Here is a 27,344-nt window from a genome sequence, read left to right as displayed (position 1 = left end):
CCTGGTCACCGCCAGCATTTAGGCGGAGGAAGCTGGGGTAGGGGAGTGCGGGGAGAGCTGCTTGCAGCAAGTAAGGGGGGGGTATGCAGGGGAACTCCCCGCCCCAGCTCACCTCTGCCTCACCTCCTCTCCGAGCACGCCATGGCCGCTTCACTTCTCCCACCTCCCAGGCTTGCGGCGCCAATCAGCTTAGGCACCGCAAGCCTGGGAGGCAGGAGAAGTGAAGCAGCGATGGCATGCTCAGGGTGCTCGTGCACAGAGCAGGGGTGAGCTGGGGCGGGGGGGCGTGCCTCAGCGCAGAGGGTGGGGAACTGCTGCAAGGGGAGCGCCTCAGGGTGGAGGGGGGGAGCTGCTCTGGGGGGGCGCGCCTCATGGTGGAGGCACAGGTGGGGGGGGTGCAAGGTGGAAGTTTCACCTAGGGTGTGAAACATCCTTGCACCAGCCCTGCTATTGGGTAGCTAGGCACCTACAAGTTAGTCTCTGTGACACTGAGTGTTGCAATATCTAAGTCTCTTTGTGGATTTGGGTCTTAGTTATTATGGGTCTGATTTTCAAACCATGAGAAGTTCAGGGCTGCATAAAAAAAGTCGCCACGACTGATCATGCGAATGGGTAGATAGTCACATAACTAGCTGTCTGGGTGCTCAAATACCTCATTGGGCATGTGCAATTGTGGTAACTGTGCAAGCAAATGGAATTCCCCAGACCTTGACCTTCTGACATCTGACATGTAAGTCCATGTTTCTAAGCAAAGAATTGTGAATAAACCTGAGCTACTGAATTTGCAGTATTCTTAATGATAAAAGTATTATTGTTCAAACGTAACTGAAAAGGAGACCTTAGCACACTTGTTCCACTAACAGAGTATTATAGCACAGTGCCCTGGACTACTCTAGTATTCGAGATATTACAAGCCAAGCAGGGTTGGTTTGTTAGCTATCAAAACTTTTCTTCAACAAACACAGCTCTGTACTGGGCTAAAAATAGTTTAGAGGAAAATTCCATAAACTGTGCTCTTGGGCTACCTTTCAAATGCTGTAAGCCTGTATATTCAAATCCAGTCTATGCTACTGGCAGTCAGCAGGGGGGGCCACAACACAGATATTTTCAAACCAGCAGAGACAACTATAAGCCCTTGAAGAGAAAAAGTGTTAGGTAGAATGACTGAGTGAATTTTGTAGCCCAAAACCTTCTCTGAGCCTGTAGAAATAAAGGCTCCAACAGATGGAAATAAACTGTTATCACTCAGGAGCCCTGTTGGAAGAGGTTTAGGGAGGAAAACAACTGTTAAGCAAAAAGTGAGGTGAATGTAAGCTAGCACCTGGATTCACTACTGGAATCACCCTGATTTTAAAATGGACAACAGAAGAACCCAGACAATTCTTATTTCCTGTAAGAAGGAAATCTGATACGTTTTAACACGGGTTGTAACACTGTACAGGCTTCATGCTCAATAAGCTTATAGCCCAATAACTCCTATTACAAAATATAATTAAGTTTGGATTTATCCAGCAGCTCAAGACTTCTTCTTTTGTAGAGCTCATGAGCTGCAAAGAAGAGAGCACCCCCTCCCATTTTTCCTCCTGGTTCCCTACTTCTCCTCAGTAGTAGCTGAGTAGCCTCCTGAACCTGTGTTCCTGCAGTGCTTAAGACTGGTCAGACAATGCACTTGCCATCTGTGATTTTTAACTTGCACAGCGTGATTAGGCTAGTGGAGATGTCCAGGGTTATTTATTTTTCATCCTCAATGCACAGCCACAAAACATGTCACCAAATCACTCAAATGCAGACTAAAGGGATTTTGCCCCTGCTCCTGCCCTTACACACTGCTGTGGTGGTGCACATGTACTGTAAACAGCCTGCAAGGGCCCGGGGAAGAATTTCTCCACTGCAGGCAGAGCATAAAGCCATCATAAACAGCCCTACGCAGATTCCCCATAAATGTCCATGCAGGGAGTGTGGAGTGGTGTAGGGGGACCAGATGTCCCGATTTTATAGGGACACTCCTGATATTCAGGACTTTTTCATACATAGGGGACTATTGCCCCCCATCCCTTGTCCCGATTTTTCACATTTGCTATCTGGTCACCCTAAGTGGGTGTGTCAAGGGCAAGCCTGTAGTGCTTGGTACTCCAGGGGATTCTCAGATGCTTCGGGTTACAGAGCAAACCATAGGTGGCCCTTGAGAGGCTGCTGGAAATTAGACTTTATTAATCTGTTCCAACAGCAACAATCTAATGGCATCATCTGTAAATTGGTTGTCAGCCTTGTTGCAAATATGGAGTAGACTTTCAGATTTTTGGATTATCTTTCAATCAGCTAAATCTGGGTCAGATTCTGTTATTGGCCACATAATCAGTTACAAATGTCATGTACAAATGCTAACTATCTGAGAACTAGCAATTTGCAATGAGCCAAGGATTATAAGTATTCTGCATAGAAAGTAACAGATTGCGGCCACCACCTTTGATACAGAAGTGAGCTCTGTGGATATCACAGGTCCCAGGATGAAATGCTCTATCTTCATCTGATTTTGGATGAAACAGAGCATCAGTTCTGTTTATGGAAAGCAGAGCCAGGGCTAGGCATAAGCAAACTAAACAATTGCTCAGGGCCCCAAGAAGGTTAAGGGGGACCCTATTTGCTGTTTATTATGTGTTGTGTGGGAGGGCCAGGCCCACTGACAGCAATTCTGGGCCCAGGGCCGCCCAGAGGATTCAGGGGGCCCGAGGTCTTCAGCGGCGGGGGCCCCCGCTTTGGCAGTAATTCGGCGGCAGGAGATCCTTCTGCTCCGGGACCCGCTGCCGAAGTGCCTCTGAACACCCGGCACTTCGGCAGTGGGTCCTGGAGTGGAAGGACCCCTGGCTGACAAATTACTGCCGAAGACCCGGAGCAGAAGAAGCTCCGGGGGCCCAGGCCCCGTGAGAGTTTTCCAGAGCCCCCGGAGTGAGTGAAGGACCCCGCTCCAGGGGCCCCGAAAAACTCTTGTGGCAGCCCCTCCAGGACTCAGGGCCTGGGGCAAATTTCCCCACTTGCCCCCGCCACTCTGGGAGGCCCTGTCTGAGCCTCAGAGCGAGAGCCATCCCTTGGGGTCTGCGGGGCCTGGAGCAGAAGTGACAAATCTGTCACTTCCAGGACCGGCTGCACTGGCCAATCGTCCAGGTCTGCAGGACCCCCCAAAGCGTGGGGCCCGGAGTGGTCACCCCAATTCACCGTGCCCTAGGGATGGCTCTGCCCAGGTCAGAACAGTCATTGGGCTCCCTAGAAAGGTCCACCTAAGATTTGGGTGGTGATACGCCTGTGCTTGCTGATGCCCAGTTAGCTGCTGCCAGCTGCACTGCTGTGCATGCTTTTCTGGCACAGCCAGGGCTTCCACATACTCGCCCGGCTGCCTTTTCTGCCGCCAGTATCACCCTGCACAAGCCTAGGAGCCCTGCAGCATACATGTAAAAGGGTCCAGGGCTCCCGGCCACCACCCAGGGCCCTGGGCAACTGCCCTGTTTGCGCCCCACCCCCCGACTCCATCAGCGGGTCTGGGGAGGACCTCCAAAATATTTCTGCTTGGGTCCGCCAATGCGCTAGCACTGCCTCTGAAACAGCACCTTTCTGTTAAAGATGAGGAAGGCCATTTGGCAGAACTCTTTGGCTGACTGTAGTCCAACAGCTGCATTCTGGCCACCTTAACTTCACTTTGGTCAATGGGATAGCATTTGTCTTATACATGAGAATAAATTATTCTTACCCATAGCAGGGGTTGCTAGTGTCTGTCGACCTACTAACTGTGCAGGTCCAAGGCCATCAAGGAAATCACTAAATTGACTGTCAGCACCCAGCCGCACTCCAGGGAATATTAGACTACAGAAATATAAAACACGAGTACATGTAAATACAACGTTAATTCATAGTGGCCTACAATAATTAATATGGAAGTGCTTCTCAGACACAATACACAGCCTCAGAGAATGTAACTGCAAAACCAGAACCCCAAAATAGGTATACTGCAACCATCTCATTGGTAAGTAGTTTTGTTCACCCAAACAACTTGCCATCTTTGAGTTTTGCTATAGCAATAAACAGTCTGACAAACCATTCCAGCTGACCATGACTGTGACGGCAGGACCTCGATCCACCTGGTACAGTTAAAGGGTTATAGGTAGCAATGTTTGTGGGCTTCTGGAAGGCCATGTACAGTGGGGAATAGTTGTAGCAACACCATCTCCTCTTCACAGGGATGTAGCTGTGGCAAGACCAATAGCCTTTTTACCCCACTTCCATGGAAAAAAGGCTATTTCTCTACTCCTCCCCTACCCAACTAGAACTGAAGTGTGGTGAAGGTCATAATCCCCAGGACACTGAATGTGGTTCACATCTGAACTGGGTGAATAATGAATGGATTTTTGATTTGTTGGCAATTTCAAAAAGTAAAAAAATTGTTTCACGTCAGCCCAAAATGAAAAATTTCAGTGAATTAAAAAGTTTTAAAAATGTTCATTTCAGGTCAAACAAATGTTTCATTTTGATAAAATTAAGATGCTTTGTTTCGATTTTGACCTTTTGGAAACTATTAAAATTAAAATGAAAAGGAAACTTTTAAATGAAAAGTTGTTTCAAACTGAAATTGAAACATTTTGTTTAGAAAATGATGAAACTACATGTTTCAATTTTTTGGATTTTTTTAAACAATCAATTCAGCAAAATAAATATGAATTTGTAAAAGGTTTCAGTGTTGTGGAATTGGCATTTCTGCTAAAAGAAGTTTTGGATGAAAAATTTCACCCAGTTGTAGTTCACGTATATGTTAAGTGCTGCATTTGAAGGGGATTAGTTCAATGGAGACATTTTAAAATGGAATGAAGCTTCAAAAGATCATGAAGTGTTCTGCATCTAATACCCTGTCACTTGTTGATGTTAACAATTTTCGACATGATTCCATTAAAGTATTACAATTAATAAAGAAAGCAAACTAAAGAATGTTAAGGTTTGTAATAACATTCTTGGAACTAAAATTCCCAGATATAATTTCTCCATCCTTTGCTGTATCTCTTGTATCACTCTTGCTTTAAGCCACTAGTACCATAGTTCACCTCTGAAAGTTTTCAAATAGAGAAAATAGACACTGAGATCTAATAAGAGATTAGGGCCCAAATCTGGGACATAGAATTTGAATGAGCCCACATCACCCGACTCCTCTGGGCCATGCAGGATGTGAGAAATAGCAGATAGCTGACATTCTGATAGCTGACCTATTAATGAGAAAACAGCTATCTTTGTCATCATGGTATGTTGTGGTTTTTAGTTTTGTTTTAAATGACTGTAGTACTTGTGAAAGATGCTGGACTTTTTCCCCTGCATATTCCATTAAGGTCAGGCTCAGACTGGGGAGAACGGTGCTCTTCTCAAATCCCAAAGGCAAAGAGAAAATATCTGTGATGCCCACAATCCCAGTATTCCCCTCACTGTACCCACTATGTAAGGTGGTCTACTGATCTTCATTATGGTGTGCTCTGAAACAAATACTGCACTGAAAAGTGTAATACACTCTTTATATTTACATGTGATCATTTGATACTTAATTTTCCAGTAATATTTTTAATTTACTCTTTTTCCTCTATAGACATTAGAGATGGGCCAGATTTGAAAAAATTGGATCCAGATCAGAATCTTCCTGTATTTTGAGAGGATTTGTTCTAGTTCAGACTCATCTTACAGAGTTGGGCTGAGCCAAGAAATTCAGAATTTCTCTGATCTCTTTGTGGGCAAATTTGGTTTTCTTTCAGTTTGGACCAAGCTACAATCCTCCTGGTCCTCTTCTCTCTGGTGGCCACAGCATTCCCATTCTTGTCTGTCTCCAGCCATGTAGAATGTTGATAAGACCTCTTGCTTATGGTGATTCTGAACTGCCGGGCCTCTTCTCTGATGTCCTCTCTCTCTCCAGCTCCATTCTTCCTTGAACCTGGGATGCTGACATTTCCTGAACTTGGCTGTACAGCGTCTCTGATTTGTTGTAATGTTTCTAGTTGCCCTTCCAATTCAAGAATCTTTTCCTTTAGAACAGCCCCCAACTTGTACTTTGTGCATAGGAAATCCCTTTTGGCTCAGGCAGGAAAGAAAACATGGGACAGTTGTTGCAGGTCACCTCCACTGTTTCATCACTGGCCATCATGGAATTGCACATAGAGCTGAACCTGCAAGCCTTTTACACACCCTTTCCAAATACCTTCAGAAACTCTCCTGTTGGCTTCCTTGGTTCTCAGCTCTTGAGTTTGCCTAGCAAATGACTTTTACATCGTTTTCCCCTGCTTAGCTTAGCTCAGTTCAGCTCCACAAGTGAGTGATTAACCACCTATAGGCTTCAAAGAGTGGGTCTTATCAAAGCTCCAAAGATCAGACCCACCTGGCCCTTACCAAACAGATCTGTCTTAGCTGCTTCTCAGGGGTCAAAGCCCCATATACACAGCCCATACACAGAACAAATGAATAGTCACACAAACAGTGTACAGATGAACCAAATGCAGCACTCACCAAGTCCTGTTACAGCAAAGTCTCTAGCTACACTCTCCAAAACTCTCCTGCTAGCTGCCTCTGTTTGCGACTCTCAAGTTTGCCTAGCAAATGTCTCAGGGGTGAAAGTTTCTGTGGTTGTTTCCATTGCTCTAAGCCAGCTATTTGCTCAATAATCATTCTTTAAAAATAGACTTTTAAAATACACATTTGTGATGCACGGACCTCTTGGTGCCAACTGGCAGAGGACACAGGGGGTGCATATGGCTTACAGAGATCACCTGGATCTGATATATGCATAATAGTTCACCAACAGGTGGCACGTAAGGTCTCTACTGACCTATTCTACCAAGAGCCAGCAGTCCACTGCTCGTCATAATCATTGCAAAATGTATGTGTGGATAATATTGAAGGAGTTATGTATTTATATACTGATAATAATGTTCTTAAGGTCCTGGAGTTAATTCAGGTCACCAGGAGGTCACATGCCTCAGACTGATTCCTTTCAAGCAGGAGGTAACAAACACTTATCTTTGTCTCATCATATGTGTATTGTCTACCTCACAACTGAGACCTATTTGCATAATGAGCCAGGTATCAGTGAGCGACTGTGAAAGCTGCAAGAAAGAAAATGTACAGGAAGAAATGAAACAGCAGGGGTGTCCTGTCTATGAATGAAGACAAAGGATAGGACTTATATATCTTGGGGGCAAAGGAACACAATGAATTCTTCACAAGGGAGTCAAGCTGACAGTGTACTTGTCTCATGAAAGGAGGGTCACCGCCACGTCTAGCTGAAACTCATTACAATGATTTTGGGTGAGCCAAATGCTAGACTTTTCTAGGGTTAGGCTCTAGGTTGCATGTCATGATTTTGTTTTATATGTAACTATTTCCTCCCCTGCCCCAATACCTCTACTTACTATTACTTGACTCTCTATGCTTCATTAAATGAACTTATACTTGATTTCACTATAAACATATCTAAGTGCTATGCAGAGCCAGTCCTGGTAATCTGGGGTGAACTGTTTCTTTGGAAGCAGAGAATCCGTGAATACTGCAAGTGTCCAGAGGAACAGGAGCTGGACTCTCCAGGGAGATGCCTGGAGGGCTCAAGGCTTGGAGTGTGCCTATTGCTAACCTGTAGAAAAACAGGGGGGGCCTATCTAGGCTAGAGGGGAATGGTTGTGTTGCATGTGGCTGGTGGAGTTGGGAAGCTGACCCCCAGCAGGCGCAGACAAGACTTCCTCACACTAAGGGCAGGTGGTAATGAGGTGCCTCACAATGCAGGGTACCCCTGGGAAGCATCATGGCATCTTTACACCAAAGAGAAATTCAAGGAAGTAGACAGCTAATAAAAATAAATATGTATTAGTCCATTACCAATGCCATGTGACAGTAGAAGAGTTTTCTGAGACAAACTATTGTGATTAAAAAAAAAATGCAGAGGCTGATCCTATCCTGCTATGATTAATTTTAAATTCCATTAATTAAAAAATGTAATTAGTTTTATCATACTGCATCAGTTTTAATGAAAAATCACAAATAATTCCTAGGGAAATATGTTTCCAACCACGATGTGGAGTTGCTAATCTTTGTTACTTGCAGTCAATTGGTCTTGCACCTGCCAATCCGATGTACAAATATTATGGGAAGTTTTCTTTTTAAGTTATGTTTGTGGAAAGTAGTGCCACAGAAATGTGCCAAAGCTAGGTCATTTAACATAATCACAGTTTTTGGTTTTATTTGCTAGACTTTACATTATCACTATCCGTGGGGCTAGGCCCTGGCCGGAATTTATGGTTGCCCAACATATCTATTTATAAGATCCTGTTTTCAGTTTCTTGTAACTGAGGCTACAATTTTGTCCTGGACATCACGGTGGTCATGGAAACCATAAATTTGAATAAAGTCTGTGAAATGCACCGAAACCAGGTAGCATTGTGACTTAGCCCTCAGGTTCACACCACCACTCATGTTTAGTGCATCCACATATACATAGATGGAGACAAAGGAGTGGATGCAGCAAACCTGTGTGGCATTGTGACTTGTGCACGAGGTTTCAATGACAACCAAATTTGGCCTTCTGCCCCCCTCTGTCTCCATCCTCTGACTGGCATTGCAACCGCATGGGCTAGGTCACAACACCTGGAGCCCAGCCCTGTGGGACAGGAGCTGCTGCTGCAGGGTGACTGCAGGGTGGGCTCATTCTCCAAAACTCTCTCCCTACAAACCCCTTGCTCGCCTTTTTGTGACATATTATTCTTTTTCTGTACCTCTGCCATAAAATTTATTAAAAATTGGTGTAGTAAAATTGTAGCCCTGCTTATAACTTTGCGACGCTTCAACTGGTTGGGCTGAAATTTTCCATGCCAGGCATCTGCCTCACGCTGATCTGTGTCTATCACCTTCAAAACAGTTAGACTATATATGGAAAGCAACTATATATGTTGCAGTTGCTTACCATACTAGCAAACTGGCCCATAATCATAGTGCTGTCGAGAGCTAGTTTTAATCCTAATGCCACTGGTTGGCCAGATTCTTGTTATTCTGACCAGATCCTGATCTGATCCAGTGCCGAGTCCCACATATAATGATAATATAAAGTGTAGCAAATAAACCAAAACCTGCTATTGCACTGAATGACTTATCTTTGGGTACATTCCTGTGACACTACTTTCCACTACTATAGCTTAAAAAAACTTCTAACTGACAGAAGCTGGGACAGGACAACAGGAGATGGATCACTTGATAAATTGCCCTGTTCTGTTCATTCTCTCTAAAGCGTCTGGCACTGGCCACTGTAAGAAGGCAGGATAGTGGGCTAGATGAACTGCTGGTCTGACCCAATATGGCTGGTTTTATGTTCATATGATCTAAATCAGCTGTCAATCTAAATATTCAGGACACGAACTGGGCTGGTATCCACCAAAGTGGCATCTTTTAAAAGCTATCTTCTTATTCTCCAGGATCTCAACTTTCATTTAAAAAAAAAAAAGTCCTTTCTAGCTGTTACGGTTGTGAAGCAAAATTCTGTTTCCATTGTCAAGGTTAACTGATTCAGCAATGTCGGCTTGAGTTTGCAGACTTCCTGTAACAATAATTGGGAGGGGTGTGAACAGCCCTTATCATCTTAAAGTAAGGTTACTAAATTAGACAGTAAGAGGAGCTCTGTGAATTTGTGAACGCTGCCTGTATTCCACTTGGGGTATACGTAAGAGTGGAAGATTTTTTGCTAGCACTGTCCACTGGTTTGCACCCCTCCTTGTGCTCTGAGCTGAAGGCATAGGAGTGGACTGCCACTCCAGTTACCTTTTTGTTGTGAATAGTCCCAGGATAAGCCTCCACAGCAGAGGGAAAGGAAGGTAAGTAATGGAGTACATGTAGTGACCACACATCTCAGTTATTGTATAGGTAAGTAACCTTTCTTTCTTCTTCAAGTGATGGTCCCTATGTAAATTGCACTTGAGGTGAATCACAAGCAGTATTCATGGAGGAGGAGGGTGCAAGGAATACTGGGGTACTTAGAGGACTGCTCTGCCAAAGGATGTCTGCAGTGGAAGCTTGTACCAGGGTGTAATATCTCGTAAAGCTGTGTGAGCCAAAACTATTTAATCAAAATCAATGTATTATTAAAGGCTATGCCTTATGTTAAGGGGGTCTCTACTTCCCACATGCTTTGTGCTGGAAATATATTAAAAATGGTGCATAAAGCTTTCATTCTTGGTATATGTAGAATCCTCAAGAATAAGACAGGGTTTTTCAGAGTTTTGCTAAAGTAATGAGTAATTATTATAAATGCTGCAAAACTCTTAAAATTAACTGCGTACAGATATCCACTGTTTCGGGGGTTAGGGGGATAGTGCTTCCTGAGTGGTCCAGGACACAGCGATGTTCCAGCACTTTGGAATTTTTCCCTCCTCCCCATGAGGCTTGTGCTTGCAGAGTCCATCCCGAGTGCCTTCAGTGCCCAGAGACTTTCCTTGGTGTGGTGGCAGCGAGTCCATCCCTCCCTGGTGCTGTCTCCAGCAAGAGCGGGAGGGAGGAGAGAGGAAGGGGCTGTGGAGGATGGAGCCAGATACAACTACAGCCAGCAGCCACTGGCACTGCCACACAGCTCCCAGTGCTCCCAGCTCCTACCCCACAACTCTACACCCACCCCACTGCCACAGACTCCCAAATAATCTCATCCCACAGATCTCCACCCAAACCCCTGCCATAGAACCCCAAATAACCGTCCTCCTACAGCCCCCTGCTACAGCCCCCACCCAACCCCCAAATAACTCTCCACCCAGCCCCTGCCCTCCTTAAACCCATCCAGCCCTCTGCTATCACAACCCCAAATAAAACCCCCAAACCCCTCCCACCCCAAATAAACCCACAGCCCACAAACCCCACAAAACTTCCTCCTGCCACAGCCACCACTCAGATAAAGTGTACTGTGCAGGCAAATCCATGCTTTTTCAGATCAGTTCTCTGGGGCTTCCACCAGCCCCCCTTTGTTTCCATCCAAGTCCCCCAGCCAACCCATGGCTTGGACTTTTCCATCCACCAGTCTCACAAGAGGCTTAAGGAGGGCTATGAGAACGGGGGGAGGATGGGTGGGCTCCCTGATGTACTGGTCATGGGAGTCCTCGAACCTCCTCCCCCGTTCTGTTTCTTTATCCAGTACCCTTTTCAGTCCCTTACCAGGCCATTTATCTGGTCACTGGCTGCTCTCCCTATGGAGTACCTGCACTGAACATCAAGTATCTGGGGCAAGGGAAGCTAGTTCCCCTTCTTTCCACTGTCCCCTTTCATTGTAATTTGCCTGTGCCTGCCCTTCCCTGTCTCTGGGGCTGGGGAAGCAGGGTAAGAGTCCCCCTGTTTTCCCAAGCTTACCCTTCCTGTGCCCGTGGAGCCAGGATGTTTCCAATGCTGTTTGCTGCTTTTCTGGAGCCAGGCTTCATTGGGGCCGTGCTGCTTCCACGTGGTCCTGCAGCAAGCCTTAGAGCCCCAGCCTGTTCCTGTTCTGGGGTGCACAGGGGAACAGCTCCCTCCCCCAGCTCACCTCCGCTCTGCCTCCTCCGCTGAGCACACAGCCCAGCTCTAACTCTCCTCCAATCAGCACCGCAAGCTTGGGTGGGGAGGAGAATTAGAGCAGCGCCGGTGTGCTCAGTGGGGGAGGCGGAGCCGAGGTGAGCTGGGGCGGGCTACTCAGGCAGGCTTAGTTTCTGCAGGAGGTCTCCCCAGCCAGGGTTAGCTGCCGGGGGAAGAGGGGAAGTCTCCCCAGGCAGGGTTAGCTGCTGGGGGAGGGGGGGAGGGAGGAAGTCTTCCCAGGCAGGGTTAGCTGCTGGGGGAGGGGGAGGAGGGGGGAAGTCTCCCCAGGCAGAGTTAGCTGCTGGGGGAGGGAGGAGGAGGGGGGAAGTCTCCCCAGGCAGAGTTAGCTGCTGGGGGAGTGGGGAAGTATCCCCAGGCAGGGTTAGCTGCCGGGAGAAGGGAAGGGGGGAAGTCTCCCCATGCAGGGTTAGCTGCCGGGGTGGGGGAAGGGGGAAAGTCTCCCCACGCAGGGTTAGCTGCCATGGGTGGCCAGGGGGGAGAGGGGTTAGTTGTCGTGGTGCGGGGGGGGCGTGCAAGGTGGAAGTTTCACCTAGGGCTTGAAACTTCCTTGCACCGGCCCTGGCCCCACCTTTAGTTTTGGTGCAGTAATTAGCAATGACAACAGTGAAAGAAGAGAACTGTGAATACTCAAGCTTCTATGTTTGATTTTAGCTGATGTGCAGTAAGACTTTATAGTTTTCAATAAGAACTGTATTTGGACCAGCTCCAAACTAAACTTTCTTTATATACACAGTACTGAACACAGTTTCATGTAACAGGGAGTTTAAAATAAAACATCTGAAGTTTAATTTAAGATTGATCTAAGCAGAGACCCACCACAAGTATAAAGTAAAGGTGGCCAAATGTCTTGTTTCAAATAATACTTGTGATGAATTTAGCTCCGTTTTTGATTAGTAAAGCAATCCTGATTTCTGTAATCATATTTTGTTATTTATAAATATTTACTGAATAATCTGAATCACAGAATTTTCAGACTCTGGGTTTTTCTCAAACTGTTCACTTTGATTATTCACATTGTTATTTGTGTTGTGTGATTGGTCACCTAAGGGACATGTTATCATTTCTGCCACCTGATTGGATGACTGGAAAAACTTTAAACAGAAGAATAGCCTATAGAAAGCGCTCTTCTAACAGAAATGTTCATGAAAAATGCCTGAAAGTTTTGGGATTTGCAAAGAATTACACAAGTGCAAGATTTTGTACAAATAGCAATTCCGTAGGGAACCAAATCTGGAACTTTTAAAATCAGGAGGTTTGCTTTTTACTAGTATTCAACCAGCTTTCTTGTAAGGAGAAGAAAATCCTATGCATTTCTGCACTGCTATATATTTGTAATTCCACTTACTTCCCCTCGGAGCTGTAACTGTTTATGCTGCCATCAGTGGACTCCCGACTTGGCTGCCGAACCATACGATTCCTCATTTCTGCTGCCATCCCTGTTTCTGTGCTTCTCTGTATCGTGCTTTTTAGCTTCTTGTTGCCAGCCTCTGAAAGTAGAAAAATAAAAGGAAGCATTAGCATTGCATTCTAGTATCAGGTGTTTTCTTGCACATTTTTGTCTGATCACAGTTTGCCCATTTCCATTCATAAACAAGACATCAGAAACAGATTATTCTGATCAAGTGTAAATAATCTCTCCTTTCTAGTCCTTAGTTGGTGGTCTCTCTCAGATGGAATCCACTTGAAAGATAATGGAAACACTCTAGCCTTCTGGTTGCAACTCTGAGATCATCATATCACACAAAGATATTATGTACTTGTATATTTCCTTTATGAATTGCCCCATTCAAAGGAGCTTCCATCACAGGTTACTTAAAATGAAGTTTGAATTTCACAACAAAGAATGACCCTTTACATTTAAGCAACCGGAGCCCCAAAATATGATGGTCGAGTCTACCCCAGCATCAGGTTTTGAAGGTGACAGTACACTCACTGATGTTAAATGTATTCTGCTATAGTTATGACAAGTGCTGGAAAAATGAGGCTGGTTCAGAATGATTCCATCATTAATTACTTTTGACTTCACAAATCTTTCATCAGAAATGCCTCTAACAAGTCTCTTGCTGCTCTGATAATTTTTGTTGACTATAGACTTGCAATATTCTGTTAGTTCATGTGCCTTCTACTAGGCCTCAGATTTCACTGGTAACATTCTCTTTCATGAAGTACTACGTCTGGCAAACGTTCATATAACTGTATGAAGAATCATTTCTCTGTACTTCTCCCTCATATGAGAATGCTCTCACTTTTGGTCAGCACCTTGGTTCAAAGCCAAAATGGGGGAACACACCTCACCACATCCATTTCTCAGTCTGTTTGTAATTTAGGGCAGTATCTGGGGGAAAAAAACACTTCCAAAAGCACCTGTTTTGGAAGTTGAACTGGAGTCAAAACAATTCATTTTCTCTGTTTCTTGTCTCTGGAACAGTTTATGTTTGAGGCAACAGCAAATGAGTATGGAGGGCCACATCCTGGCCCTGCTTTCTGTAACTGTAAGGAATATGGTAGTCCACACTGGCCTGACAGCTCCTGAGGATGGTTAAATCTGCTACAGAGCATGGCTGGAGGACTCCAGCTACATAGTCAGGCTCTGTAGTGCTGGTAGGAAGTATGGAGAAATCACGCCATGGGCATATCTCTGCAGACCCTGGGATCGTTTCTCCCTCTCCATGCAGGGACCACAGGAATTATTGCAGTAACCTCTCTGGAGCTGTCACTGGGAGATAAAACATGGCCAAAAGGGGTCCCAAAACAAAATAGAAATAATTGGTACTTTTGGTTTAGAGAAAGAAGGAGTTAGTGAAAGGGCTATGTCTTTCCCATTGATCATTACTAGAATGGGGAGTTTTTTGCTCGAATCTGGATTGGCCACCTGAGCCATTCGATACCCCAGGCTATCCATCAGCCAAGAAGAAATCAGCTATCCCCAATGATCACAACTAGGGTGGGAGTTCTTTGCTCCATTTTGAAGCCAACAGCTGCAAGTTCCTGCTGTGGACCAATGCAGTCCATTTAATATGCCTGGCTATGCATTAGCTGAGAAAATGTCCCCTATTATCCATCAGAGTTTGTGCGAGGAGAGCTACACACTCCATTCCTGCGTTGTGCACAGGTGGCTCTGGAAGCAATATCCAGGACTGTGTGTGTTCTCTGAGTCTACTGCCATGGAATTTATCCCTTGCTGCAGAACTATGCTCCAGAATCTCAATTTTCATTTTAAAATAAATGATGTTTCTAGCCATTATAGTTGTAAAAATGACACTGGGTTCACGTTTTCCACATTAATTGGTGGAATGAGTGTGCAGAGAGCCTGAAACCGTAGCTCTGGGAGATATAAACTGCCCTGTTGACTCAGCAGAATTCCATCATATGCTGCAGCCAACAGCTTGATACTTTGTTTCCTCTCTCCCTGCACTGCTGGGATTGATCTGCAGTTGCCCTTGCTCTCCAGCTGTAGCCACATGGGGAAGTTACATTACACCACCTATTCCCACCGCTCTTCCACAGGGCTCACCAGGCTGGGAAGCCTGTCATAAGCATAATTCCTAATTCTGAACCTTAGAGACCAAAATGTGGGTGCCTAGCATAAATTCTCTAAGCTTAATTACCAGCTTAGATCTGATAGCGCCGCCACCAGCCAAAAATTTCCAGTGTTTGGCTCACTCTGGTCTCCCCAAAACCTTCCCTGGGGGGACCCCAAGACTCAGATGCCCTGAGTCTTACCACAAAGGGAAATAACCCCCCTCCCCTTGTCTTCTCTTTACTTCCTCCCCAGGCTTCCCCTCCGTGGGTTATCCTGGAAGATTACTGTACTTAAACTCCTTGAATTACAAAACAGAGAGGGCAATTTACCTTCCCCCCTCCTTCTTTTTCCCCCTCCCAGTCTTTCCCTGAGAGAGACCGTAATCCTGGCACAGGGATTTCTATCCCCTAGAGCCTCACTTAGAAAAGAAAATCCAACAGGTTTTAAAAAGAAAAGCTTTATATAAAAAGAAAGAAAAGACATAAAAATGCTCTCTGTATCAAGATAACAATATACAGGGTCAATTGCTTAAAAGAAAAATATGAATAAACAGCCTTATTCAAAAAGAAATACAATTTAAACATCCCAGCAACTACACACATGTAAATACAAAAAAACAATAAAAGTCTATTGTTTTTCTACCTTTGTATTCACAACTTGGCAACTGAAGATGAGAAGCTTGAAGATAGAAAGATCCCTCTCATAGCCGAGAGACAGACAAAAGACACAGACAAAGGGACACACACCCAAACATTCCCTCCATGAGCTTTTAAAAAAAATCTTGTTTCCTGATTGGTCCTCTGGTCAGGTGTTTGGTTTCCTTTGTTAACCCTTTACAGGTAAAAGAAACATTAACCCTTAGATATCTGTTTATGACAAAGCCAGAGACCAATTTGCAGCTAGAAAAGCAGCCTGGTGAACTGGGCTGCCCTGAGAAACAGTGCAATAGCTAAGGCCCTGGAAACTGGACAGATGAGACACTGAAGCTAGGTACAAACTCCTCCCACCCATGGCACAAAAGGCAGAAAGAGATTATAATCTGGACTGCCAGGACTGAGGCTGCTGTTGTTAGGTTTAGGGAGTGGAGCCAAGGTGCCTGTAATGTACAGTGAAAAAACCATTCTTGAAAATAATCATAGTTGAAAATATCCACTGATTACAGTAATGAGGATTCTAGCTATAAGCCATAGCTGTATTTGTTCGGGGATGGGCTTGGATGGGAACAAAGAGTATTTAATAGAATAGAATAAGTTATCACTGCCATGGAATACAAGTGTTCTTGCCACTGAATGTAGTGATTTTTGCCATGGAATTTAAGGGTGTGTGCCATGTGCTGTGATCCCATTGTACTGTGGAGAATGCCTGGCCCAAGCCATATATGATTCTGCAAGGCTTGATTTCTTGCTGAGTTGTGAACATTGAACCGGCTAAAGAGTCATAAGAACATAAGAATGGCCATACTGGGTCAGACCAAAGGTCCATCCGGCCCAGTATCCTCTCTGCTGACAGTGGCCAATGCCAGGTGCCCCAGAGGGAGTGAACTTAACAGGTAACGATCAAGTGATCTCTCTCCTGCCATCCATCTCCACCCTCTGACAAACAGAGGCTAAGGACACCATTCCTTACCCATGCTGGCTAATAGCCATTAATGGACTTAACCTCCATGAATTTATCTAGTTCTCATTTAAACACTGTTATAGTCCTTGCCTTCAAAACTTCCTCAGGCAAGGAGTTTCACAGGTTAACTGTGTGCTGTGTGAAGAAGAACTTTTTCAGAATATTTTCTAAGTCACTATTCTTTGCATAACTGTTCTGGCTTCCTCCCTTCTCCCTCACTCACCACTCTCCATTGCATTTTACAATTACATTCTAAAGATCCTGCAAAATTCTAAATATTCTGCAATATAATCGAACATATACCATACAAGTAACTTAAAATAGTATGGTAAGATACCTAATGGATTTTTTGAGATACTGAGAACAGTCTTCACTCAAGATAAATAAGCTCGAGCACGTACCTCACATATTTTTCCAAGTCTTACACTAGCCAGTTATATGCATTACCCTTTATATATTTCACTCATACTGACAAAAGAAGATATCAAGCTTTATTTTACTGTCATGTTCTTTAAAATTTCTCAGCAAAGCCTAATTCTCACAAGATACTTTAAAGTGGGATTGCATTGCCTTTTAGTATTTTTGAAACTCCTTTGGAAATTTAAGTTGGTCTCTGGTATGAAACATACTTGGGATCAAGCATCAGTTGCCTGATGAATTGCAGGATCTGGCCAGTTAACAGGTGGGCTGTTTTTGTTCTTTTTGTTGGTTTGTTTAAAGCTTTTATTTTCACCTCTGAGAAGAGTGTTCGAGGTCTGGCATCTAAGTACATACACTTTTGAGACTGCATCTACATGAACGTACAGGCTTATTAAAATAGCTTAGAAATATACAGTGATATAACTGAAGTTTTTCTTCTTTTGCCTGGAAATTTATTTCAGAAGCTATGGTGCCAGCTTCTGATTTTTATTATTATTTGACATGGATAATTAATTTCAGTTTCATGTTATAGGTATTTTCCTATGTTGTGTGAATTAAATTACATCCATTGTGAAGACCACAGACAAATTGGTTCATTCCTGAATGACATGTAGGGCCAAATTTTCAAAGGTGCTTCAAGATGGCTTCCAAGCTTATATATACACTTTCATCTAAAGCTTCCCATCTGCAAAAACTCAGATTAGTGTGCACAAATTGCATATACACAAGTAGCATAACAACGATGAGTGAAGATCAAGTATAATAAATACTTTTTGCAGGTTTAATAACAGGTCCAGAAGGATCTCCAAGAGATCACAAAGCAGCCATCTGCAGCTGCATAACACAGTTAGCTTGTGTGAACTATTAGCTACTGTAATATAACTCCCTTACAATCTACCAACCATTCCTACCAAGGAACTTGAATGGCTCTTGTATCCCATTTTACCTATCAAGACAATATCATTTCCAGCGATGCCTCTGTTGAGCTGAAGGGGAAACATTGCCTTTGGTTTTCTTACAGACAAGTTAGGAATAAAGCTTCAGACCAAAATGAAAGTTCATCATGTAATAATTTTGCCTTCACTACTTTATTTTAAACTTGCACAAAACAGCAAGAGAATTGATGCTTCCCCTGCCTGCAAACCATCTTGAGATTTAAGAGCCAGGATCAAATGGGCTGTTACTACTGGAACTGAAGCTAAGACATAAAGGTGCACAGTCAAGTAAGTTGTCCACACCATCAGGATGTTCAACTAAAGATTCCCTAAGACAGGGGTCTCCAACATGGTGCCTGCGGGAGCATCTAAATGCACCGACATCCTGGCCAGAGGTGGAGCATATGCCAAAATACCGCAGAAATTCGGCGGCTTTTCAGTGAATGCTCCACCGCCGCCACGGTCCTTCATCTGGCACCTGCCAGACAAAAAGGTTGGGGACCATGCCCTAAGACTTCTCTGCGGACAACTAAATCAATGAAGTCTAATCTAAAGAAGTCAAAAGAACACTTTAATAAAACTTAAAACATGCAACATTGCTAAGTCTATGAATGAAGGGCAATTATGCAGAGGAGCACTGCATGGCTCAAGGACCAATGATTCTTCATGCCACAGATACTCATGGATGCAGAGAAGAAAACCTAAAAGGACCACAGCTCCAAGCCAGCTCAGAAAGATCTGCCAGGACTGTGACCACATCAGTGGTTCACACACCGACTGCGAGACACTAGCTAGATTAAGCCAGGCAATACTTTCAAGCAGCATATCACGGGTCTTCATCAATTCAAAAGACTGTTTCTTAAAGCAACCACGCAGCACATTCAATGAAAACATGAGATTCCCAAAGTTTAAAAACCTCTAGTAAAGCTGCACAACCTTTTTGCTATTTCACTTTATGAAGAAAAGTGTCTAAGCATAATATCTAGCATAAACCCCTCCACTGCTATAATCCTTAAAACATCCCTCTCCCAAAACACGAATGTCACCAGCAACTATGAAGAAAGCAATAGTTACAGTGGGTTCATTTTGATACACAACATGTATAAACTACACTGAATATAGCGGAACAAATTCACTGCCAATAAACTGTTAGTAAGAAACCATCTAGAAAGTGTGTCAAATCCATTTACTCAAGATTTCAATATAATTAGCATTGCATGATTTATTTCCAGAAATCTGAAAAAAAAACACCCCACCCTTTTCCTGTTATTCTGCATATTCAGATTCAGACATTCCAGTGGCAAGCCAAGTTCATTCCCAACATAAAATTGAAATTTACTCACCATATATCCATCTACTGGTATTTATTACTGATATACATTGGGATAGAAACAAAGGGAAAAAACCCACTGAAAACAACAGGAGAAAAGTTGAAATAAAATGCTGCTTTCCAATTATATTAACTATTTTAATTTGAGGCAATAGGGTCACTTGCAGAGTAAGGCATCATTACCCTAAGAGTGACAGAATCTGACCTTTAGTTTGCATTGTTAATTCAAAAATCACATTAACTATTTATTAACTATTAATTATTACCCAGCAGCTCGCACTGATTTCTAGTTGATCGAAGTAGCACTTTGAGATCTATGGATGAAAAGCCCTACACAAGAGCTACAATTTAAAAAAAGTGAATGAAAGCTGCTGACTGGTCAGCACTAAATATGGACTTGGGAAGCCTAATTTTAAGCACATACTTTGGAAAATCTTGCATCCCTATAAACAGATCATGTTAGTTGTGTTTTGTTGCAAAATTTCTAAACAATCAAGCTCTCTCTTGTACATTATTCTGAAAGACCTGATTCTTCAATGCCAAGAAAAACACTTGAAAAGGAGAGTGTTGTTAGATATACACATCTATAAAAGACAACTATCAGTATCTGTCTGGATGAGGAATTAATGATGACTTTTAAAATAGCAAAATCTTAATTTAAGATTAAGTGGTTTAATTATTTTTAAACCTCTTAGGTTTAAGCAAAATTAAATATCAGCTATAATATATTCCTTAGCGAGCATTAAGAAGCCAAGAAAGCTGCCACCTTGTTTAAAAATCTTGTGCTGTTTCTGGGTAGAATAATCTCTGAGCTTCCTCTGTAGCTTAAACAAAACAAAACAAACAAAAACACTGGCCCTGTATTAAATGAAACTAGCAACATTTTTTCAGCCAAAGAGAGACAACCTTGTGGTAAAGGATGCATGGTAGTGAGCTTTTACTGCTGGAATAAAAAGGCAGTTTACATTGATATGAAAATAACCGGGTATCAATTGCTTGGCCATTTAAAGTGCTGTGCAAAACTAAGATTAATAAGATGCAAACGGCTACCATATACAAATGCACATTTTTTCCAACTCCTAATGCCTATTTCAGTGATATTCAAATAGTGCTAAATATTTACTTTCTTGGAGGAATTAAAAACATAACGAGACCACACTGTCTACAAATTATCTACTGTATACAATTTTTTAAACATTTTACAAACACCTATTTTCTCTCATACTTTGGTGCCTCATAGGATTTATGGGAAGGAGGTAATGAAGTGGAGAGGGATGAGAAACTGACGCAAACTGATTTCACTCCGCAGATGACATGTTTAGACTGAAGGCTAGATATTGGTCTACAATCTTTTGCTAGACGATTCTCAGAGCAAAACTGGCATAGGGTCCAGACATGACATTTGCCTATCTGAAAGGTGATGGGATGCAGCTGCCAGTCAATGTAGGAGGGCGAGCTGGGATCAGAGTGGAGAAGAAAGCATAAAATAATTTATATAAAGAAGTGAATTGAAGTACATCATTTATCCTATTAGTTGAAGAATGCTAAGTGGTTTCTAATGTCCATCTACTAGTTTGGTTACATCCTGAAATCCTAGTTTTAAATATTTTGTTTATGGACCATTACATCAGTTCCTTTTCTCTTTCGGTGTATTTTTTTAGATTTTTTTTTAATGAGTAGAAGGAGAGTTATGAAAATAAGCTCAAGGTTAGTTCTTACCAAAATTCTTTAACTTTCCTGACCCCCCAATTGGCCGATTCAAGAGTGAAACAATAATTATTATCCAGCTAGACAAATTTCACAATTACAAAGTTGTCATTCATAATTAGAAAATTAAAACAATGTCACGAACACTAATAAGATTCCTAATAACATTAATGTTTCTTACAGTGTTTGCTGAGACGTATAATAAAAGTCCAAAATATACTCTTTATAAAATATACGTAAATGTTGAAAGTCAATACTCTTAAAATGATTCTGAAACAATTGTTCTGAGAAAAAGGAAACATTTTAGATGATTTTTTTGTACAGCTGCAAGATCTCCAAATAATACCACAATACTAATTTATGAACATATTATTGATCAAATCAAAAATATTATAGCTTTAACAACAGTACTTCTACTCAATTTTTCTTACTCAGAACAAGTTTTAATCAGTAGGTTGATCCATCTGATTTTGAGCCCTTCTGGTTGTATGATATCCAATAGCTCCAGAGCACATTTTAAAAAAAATACAATGTTAATGAACCTACTTCAGAAATTATCTCTAGATCTTCAGATCAACAGAGTAAATTAGTTTTCTGTTTTTTACCAGTGGTAGCTATGAACAGTTATAGGTATATACAATAAAGCACTGCTAATCAAATTAACATGTATGCTAGTCACACCAAAATGCACCAAATACAGTCTTACCTCTTAGGTTTAAGCAAAATTAAACATCAGCTGTAATATATTCCTTAGTGAGCAGTAAGAAGCCAAGGAAGCTTCAACCTTGTTTAAATATCTTGTGCTGTTTCTGGGTAGAATAATCTCTGAGCTTCCTCTGTAGCTTTTAAAAAAATCCACTTGGCACTGTAAGGAATGATCAAGTAGCTTCACTCACAAGTTCTTTTTACAACTGATTACATTAGGGGGCCTTGGAGTGAAAAAGAACTGAACTACCTGTCAGCTAATATTTCACAAAATATTGCTGAAAGGTTTAAAAATTCACTTAACAATGTAAGTTCTAGTGATGTGTTAATTGCGAAGAGCACAACATATTCCTAGCAGGTGGTTTGATTTTTTTTTAAAGTTGTTCTCCACTAGACAAAGTAAGTCAGACAAACTTAGGTCAGGTCTACACTAAAAATGTTTGTAGGACTTAAGTGAAGGTGCTCCTACACCAACAGTACATCTTGTCCTGTCAGCATAGTTAATCCACCTTTGTGAGAGGCAGTAGCACTGTCTGCACTGGGCGGTTTGGTCAGTATAACTACGTTGGTCAGGGGTGTGGATTTTTCACACCCCTGAGTGACATAGTTATGCCAATGTAAGTCGGTAGTGTAGACCTGCCCTTAGAAATGAATGTCTCTATTATTCTCAAACCTTGATGATTTTGACTCATTGTCCATGAATTTGAGCATAAATAGGATCTAAAGTATTCTGACCTGGGAAAGTGCGGTCAAAAGTAATTTAGGGTAAAATTTTCAGAAGTGCCTAAACAACTTAAAAGTCTAAATCCCATTGACTCCTAAGTGCCTAGGGACTAAGTGACACAACATACTAGGGGTTTGATTCCCCTGCTCATGTGCACATAGTTGCACTAGTTCTCACTGAGCTAGCATGCATGTAAATAGGAGCGTAGCCATGGTAGCAGCACCAGCAGCACATCTGAGCCTGCCAAGTACAAACCTGCCTGAAACCAGTGGGTGTGTGGCTCAGCCATGCCTCTGGTGCTACTGCTACCTGTAGCTAACACAGCTATAATGTTATTTATACTCATGCTAGCTCAAAGAGGGATAACATGAGTATGTGAATGGAAGCAGGAGAATTACATCCTAGCTTACAGAGGCGATGTAACCTAAGTCTCTAATGTCACTTTTGAAAATTTTACCTTTAATCTTCCGTTTGAGAGATTTGACATTTTGGAATGTACTTGCAAGACTGTTTCTTTTAGCATCAGGAGTCACTGTGAAATATTTTGGGGCCAAAATATGAACTATCTGGATTACTAAAGCCCAGTATAAAATGCTTCTGAATTTAAATATATAGAATTGTAATAAGTATTAAGCCTAGCACTCAGTTTTCGAGAAACTTAAAAAAAAAAACAACCCACCAAAAAACCCCAAACAGATATTATTTAAGTGGGCCTATAATTTAAGATGTTGTGCGTTACTTTTTCAGGGAAAGTAGGGGAAACACAAACTACACTATCGTAACAAGCTACTCCCAGAACTTTGCCATCATCATTGATGAAGTTGATTTAGAGAAAAGAAATAAACAAACAATATTAGGTTGGTTTCTTCCATTAAATAAAAAGCAACTGGTTAATATTTGTCTAGTAAAAAAGACCAAATGGGCTGAAGAAAAAGATATTTCAATGGTCTAGAAGGTATTACAAGGAAAAGAAGTAAACAAACAGCAAAAGCTTTAAACAGACTGCCTAGGGAGTTGTGGAAGCTCCTTCACTGGAGATTTTCAAAAGGAGGCTGGATAGTCATCTGTCTTGGATGGTTTAGACACAACAAATCCTGCATTTTGGCAAGGGGTTGGATTAGATGACCTTGCGGTCCCTTCTAACCCTATGGTTCTATGATTTTATGAAAAAGGACACGATATTGTCATTTTTGCTCACAGGAAGTTGTTTCAGTTATGCTCAAATGCTCATGCCTGTCTGCATAGATATCTTCTACAAGGAGAAAGAATGCCTTAAAATGGTTTATGAGAAAAATATTCTGTACATTTCAATTAATAAACATTAGCAGGATTTCTGATCTTAAAGACTGCAGTGGAGTTGAAGTTACAAGGGCAACGAACAGATTCAGATCTCATGTCTGATGGAGGCATGGTGCATCTCAAGTCAGGCCTATGTAGAGACTTCTAAAAAGTATATTTTTCTGCTGATGGACACCCTTTGCGTAGGACATAATAGTTTCAGATGCACTGTAATAGTCAAAGTAATTGTTAATAAAATACATCAGTGGTAATCTTTTGCAGTGCCAGTTGCTAAAAATCAACAGATTTGGGTGTATCACTACCTCATTTAAGAGTGAAAGAGTACTGTTGTAGTGATGTGCCTTGAGATTATCTGTTGACTTAAAACAAATTTTTAAGACAAAACCCAATTAAAGAAACCCCTAGAAAAAAGCCATCTTTAGGAGGACAGTACAATACTTCTTCCCAGAAAGATACGTTCTGCTGCCATCCAAACAAAATATGCACACCCCTAGTGTGTATACGGAAACCAATCAAAAACAAGGTCTGTTCATGCCTACCTCCATTCTCTGAAATCCTTGCTAGAAACCTGACTACACTCATGGACACACTGGGGATTTCAATCTCCAGTTTGCCCCCTCTTCTGGATCAGTAAGAGAAAGGCTGGTTAGAAGCACACAGGCTCAGCTGGATCCTTCAACACTGAGAAGAAAGTTTTAACCCATTTTGTTCTTAGAACTCTAATCTCAGGCCCTAAATAGAGTTAGAAGTCTGGGCTTCTCCTCCGAACTACCAGGTTGTATCCTGAGACCACTTCCTCTGAACTTGCCTCTCCAATTTCGCGAAACTCAGGGGATTGGATACTGGCTCTATTATCTGTAGTTTAGGAACCATGAACGCTTTGCTTTGGAACTATCACTGAAGATCACACTGAAACTTCAGCTACTATAAAACACGACAGAATTCTTGCTTAGCAGCAATAGCCAAGTTAGTATGTTAGACTTCTGCTCTGACTGCTGTATTGGTTTGCTTTTGAATACAAATTGAAGTGTGGAAGTGTAATGTTGTGTGTCCTGCTTACATTAGAGACTGCCTTTTCTCTGTTAACCACATGACATTGGAAATCAGCCAAGACAACCTACAGTCACAAAATTTAAACATTGCAAAATGCCAGTGGAAGTACTTGCACTTTGGAACTCACTCCTTTTGTTGGTCAGCCCTAAACCAAGTCTATGGAATTTCAAGATTATGGTGCAAAGCCCATCTGTTTAAGAAGTCTTGTGTCTGGGTAGGGGTTAGGATAGGAAATGAGTCATGGAGAAACTTCATGGAGATAGTGTTGGGTATTTCATTTTAAGATTGCTGTTGTTGGCTGTTGGTAATGTTTTATACAATTTTTGTATTAATTATGATTTTAAATATGCCTACAGACTTGGGTAAAAGGCTCATGTTTTTATAAATACTGTAGCAGTATAAATAGTATCATTGTTCTATTTTTGCTTATATTATTCAAAGTGGACAACTACTCCCAAAGACCATGTTCAAAGACAACAAATTCTGCCAAAGTTCCCAAATGGATGCTTGAGAGTAACTTGATGTGCAATATTGCTGTTTCATTCCCATTCTCAAATATGCATTCAAGGAAACCCTTCAAACACAATCTCATGCGCTCCAACTGTGCTGGATATGCAAACCACCAATCAGAAATAGCTGCAGCAACAACATTGCTTTGATTAACATAAGGTGAAGACCTGAGATTGCAGGAGCTCATGTGGCAACCTTTGCTTTTGCTATTTAACTAAATGCAAGTTATTTTTGTAGCTCCACTTGGCTTATCATGTTTCATTCAGCTCAGCCCTCCAGTTTGTGCTGCACACCTTCCATACTGAAGAAGCATCTCCTTTATCCAAGATAACAGATAACATCAGAGAAATGAGGGCAATAATATACACAGAAGAGACAGGTTCTGTGCTTTCTCCAGGTAAATTATGCTATTATTTCATTGCAAAACAAGATTTCCTTATTATGACTTTGGCTTGTCTGATATGTTTCTGTGTATAATACATCATTAAACACTACGAAAGGTACACTAAAGAAAATAAAAGAAAGAGAAGAAATTAGCTGTATATTATAAACAAATATTGACAGTTTCTGGATTACAGCCAACAAGGAAATTAAAACAGACCAGTCAAGGCAGCAACTGTTTATCAAGTTTTAAAGCCAGTCCAAACATGGGCATTCCTAGCTGATATAATATTTTCCTGTAATAAAATGAAATGGTGCTTATTTTGTATTGATTATTCTTCTTAAAGAAAGTCTAGCCCTCTAAAGTAAATACACTTCAAAAACTCCATATGAATGACCAAAGTAAGGCTGTTTGTGCTGTACTTTTGAAATGTAATGCAGGTATATCATTTAAAAAAATAATGACCATTCTCACACTTATTGATTCAATACAATATCCACCTACTTGTACATATGCTATATTATTAAGATTACAATATAAAAATGAGTTACTCCAATAGCTTAAAACTGTTTAACAGCAAATTCTCATGTTTTTGTGTTATGCAAAAGCAGAACTTGAGATTCAGGACTGATCTTAAGCTTTTCTGCAGTGTTAAGGTAGAAGGCACTGGCAAACCTATCACAAAAAAACCAGACAACATAATTTTGTAAATATACAGGAAACTGTCAATTTCTTATCAACATCTGAGTTGAGGAAAAGGAAAAAGGGAAGCAACACATCAAACAACCCATTATGAATGGAGATTTACAAATGAACACCATGTGAGCCACAGAGAGCTCCTGGAATCAATCACAAAGTTCTGGATTTGCTTGCATGTGGCATAAAGGCAGATGGGCACAGTGGCCTGGTCTAATGGAAAAGGGCGCAATATGAACATACAATTAATAAACAAACCTTGTCTCCAGGGTCCCAGTCCTAATCCTTGTTGGGCAGGATTGCCTTTTGTAGTAATTCTTATCTGAATCAGCTATGTTCTCTTGGCATGGAGTCACCCAAACTGAGTGGCATTACATCTTTCAAGGGAATTCATTAAATGTACATTCAATGATAGACATCAGAAAATACAATGGTAGAACAGACTTGCTCTTTTATATAAGGATTATACCATGATGCTTGAATCTTTTACCAGAGCTAACAGTTTGAAGGTCACGTTCTACGGAACAGATGTACTAATCTCTTATTATCTGTACATTATACCTATTATTCCAAATAGCATTTAATTTTTCATGGAAATGGGAGATAAAGCTCTACTCATTGTGAGGATTACTATTATTATTAATTAGAGTGCTTCTTTTTGGGTATGTTCAAACTGTCGGATTTATACAGAAGGGACAGCAGTAATACAAAAGTATCCATATCCAGTGAACAGGTGGAAGTAGTTTATAACACAAAGGTAAATTCCACACAAGTAGCAGGATATCAGACTGATATAAGTGAAAATGGATGACTGGCCAAATATAAATGTCTATATAATAATG

The 27,344-nt window shown here is 41.8% G+C and overlaps 1 protein-coding gene across 45 annotated transcripts in view; it reads right to left on the bottom strand.

The window, feature by feature from the left end:
• RIMS1 (regulating synaptic membrane exocytosis 1) overlaps window positions 1-27,344 on the bottom strand; it is a 537,317-nt gene that overhangs the window by 7,158 nt on the left and 502,815 nt on the right. For 44 of the 45 annotated variants that reach the window (XM_075063753.1, XM_075063758.1, XM_075063781.1 and 41 more), the window contains 2 exons: window positions 12,947-13,088; window positions 3,743-3,855 (listed from right to left, as the gene is read on the bottom strand). In XM_075063753.1, coding sequence (XP_074919854.1) covers window positions 3,743-3,855; window positions 12,947-13,088 — 255 coding nt within the window. Of the gene's footprint in view, window positions 1-3,742; window positions 3,856-12,946; window positions 13,089-21,839; window positions 21,908-27,344 lie in introns of those variants that run through there. The other variant, XM_075063796.1, reaches the window with a different exon arrangement.

Source organism: Chelonoidis abingdonii, chromosome 3, assembly GCF_003597395.2.
Source record: "Chelonoidis abingdonii isolate Lonesome George chromosome 3, CheloAbing_2.0, whole genome shotgun sequence".
In the NCBI taxonomy this organism is placed as follows: Eukaryota; Metazoa; Chordata; order Testudines; family Testudinidae; genus Chelonoidis; species Chelonoidis abingdonii.
Note: the sequence above shows the minus strand (reverse complement) of the source record. Positions and strands in the feature narration are given on the sequence as shown.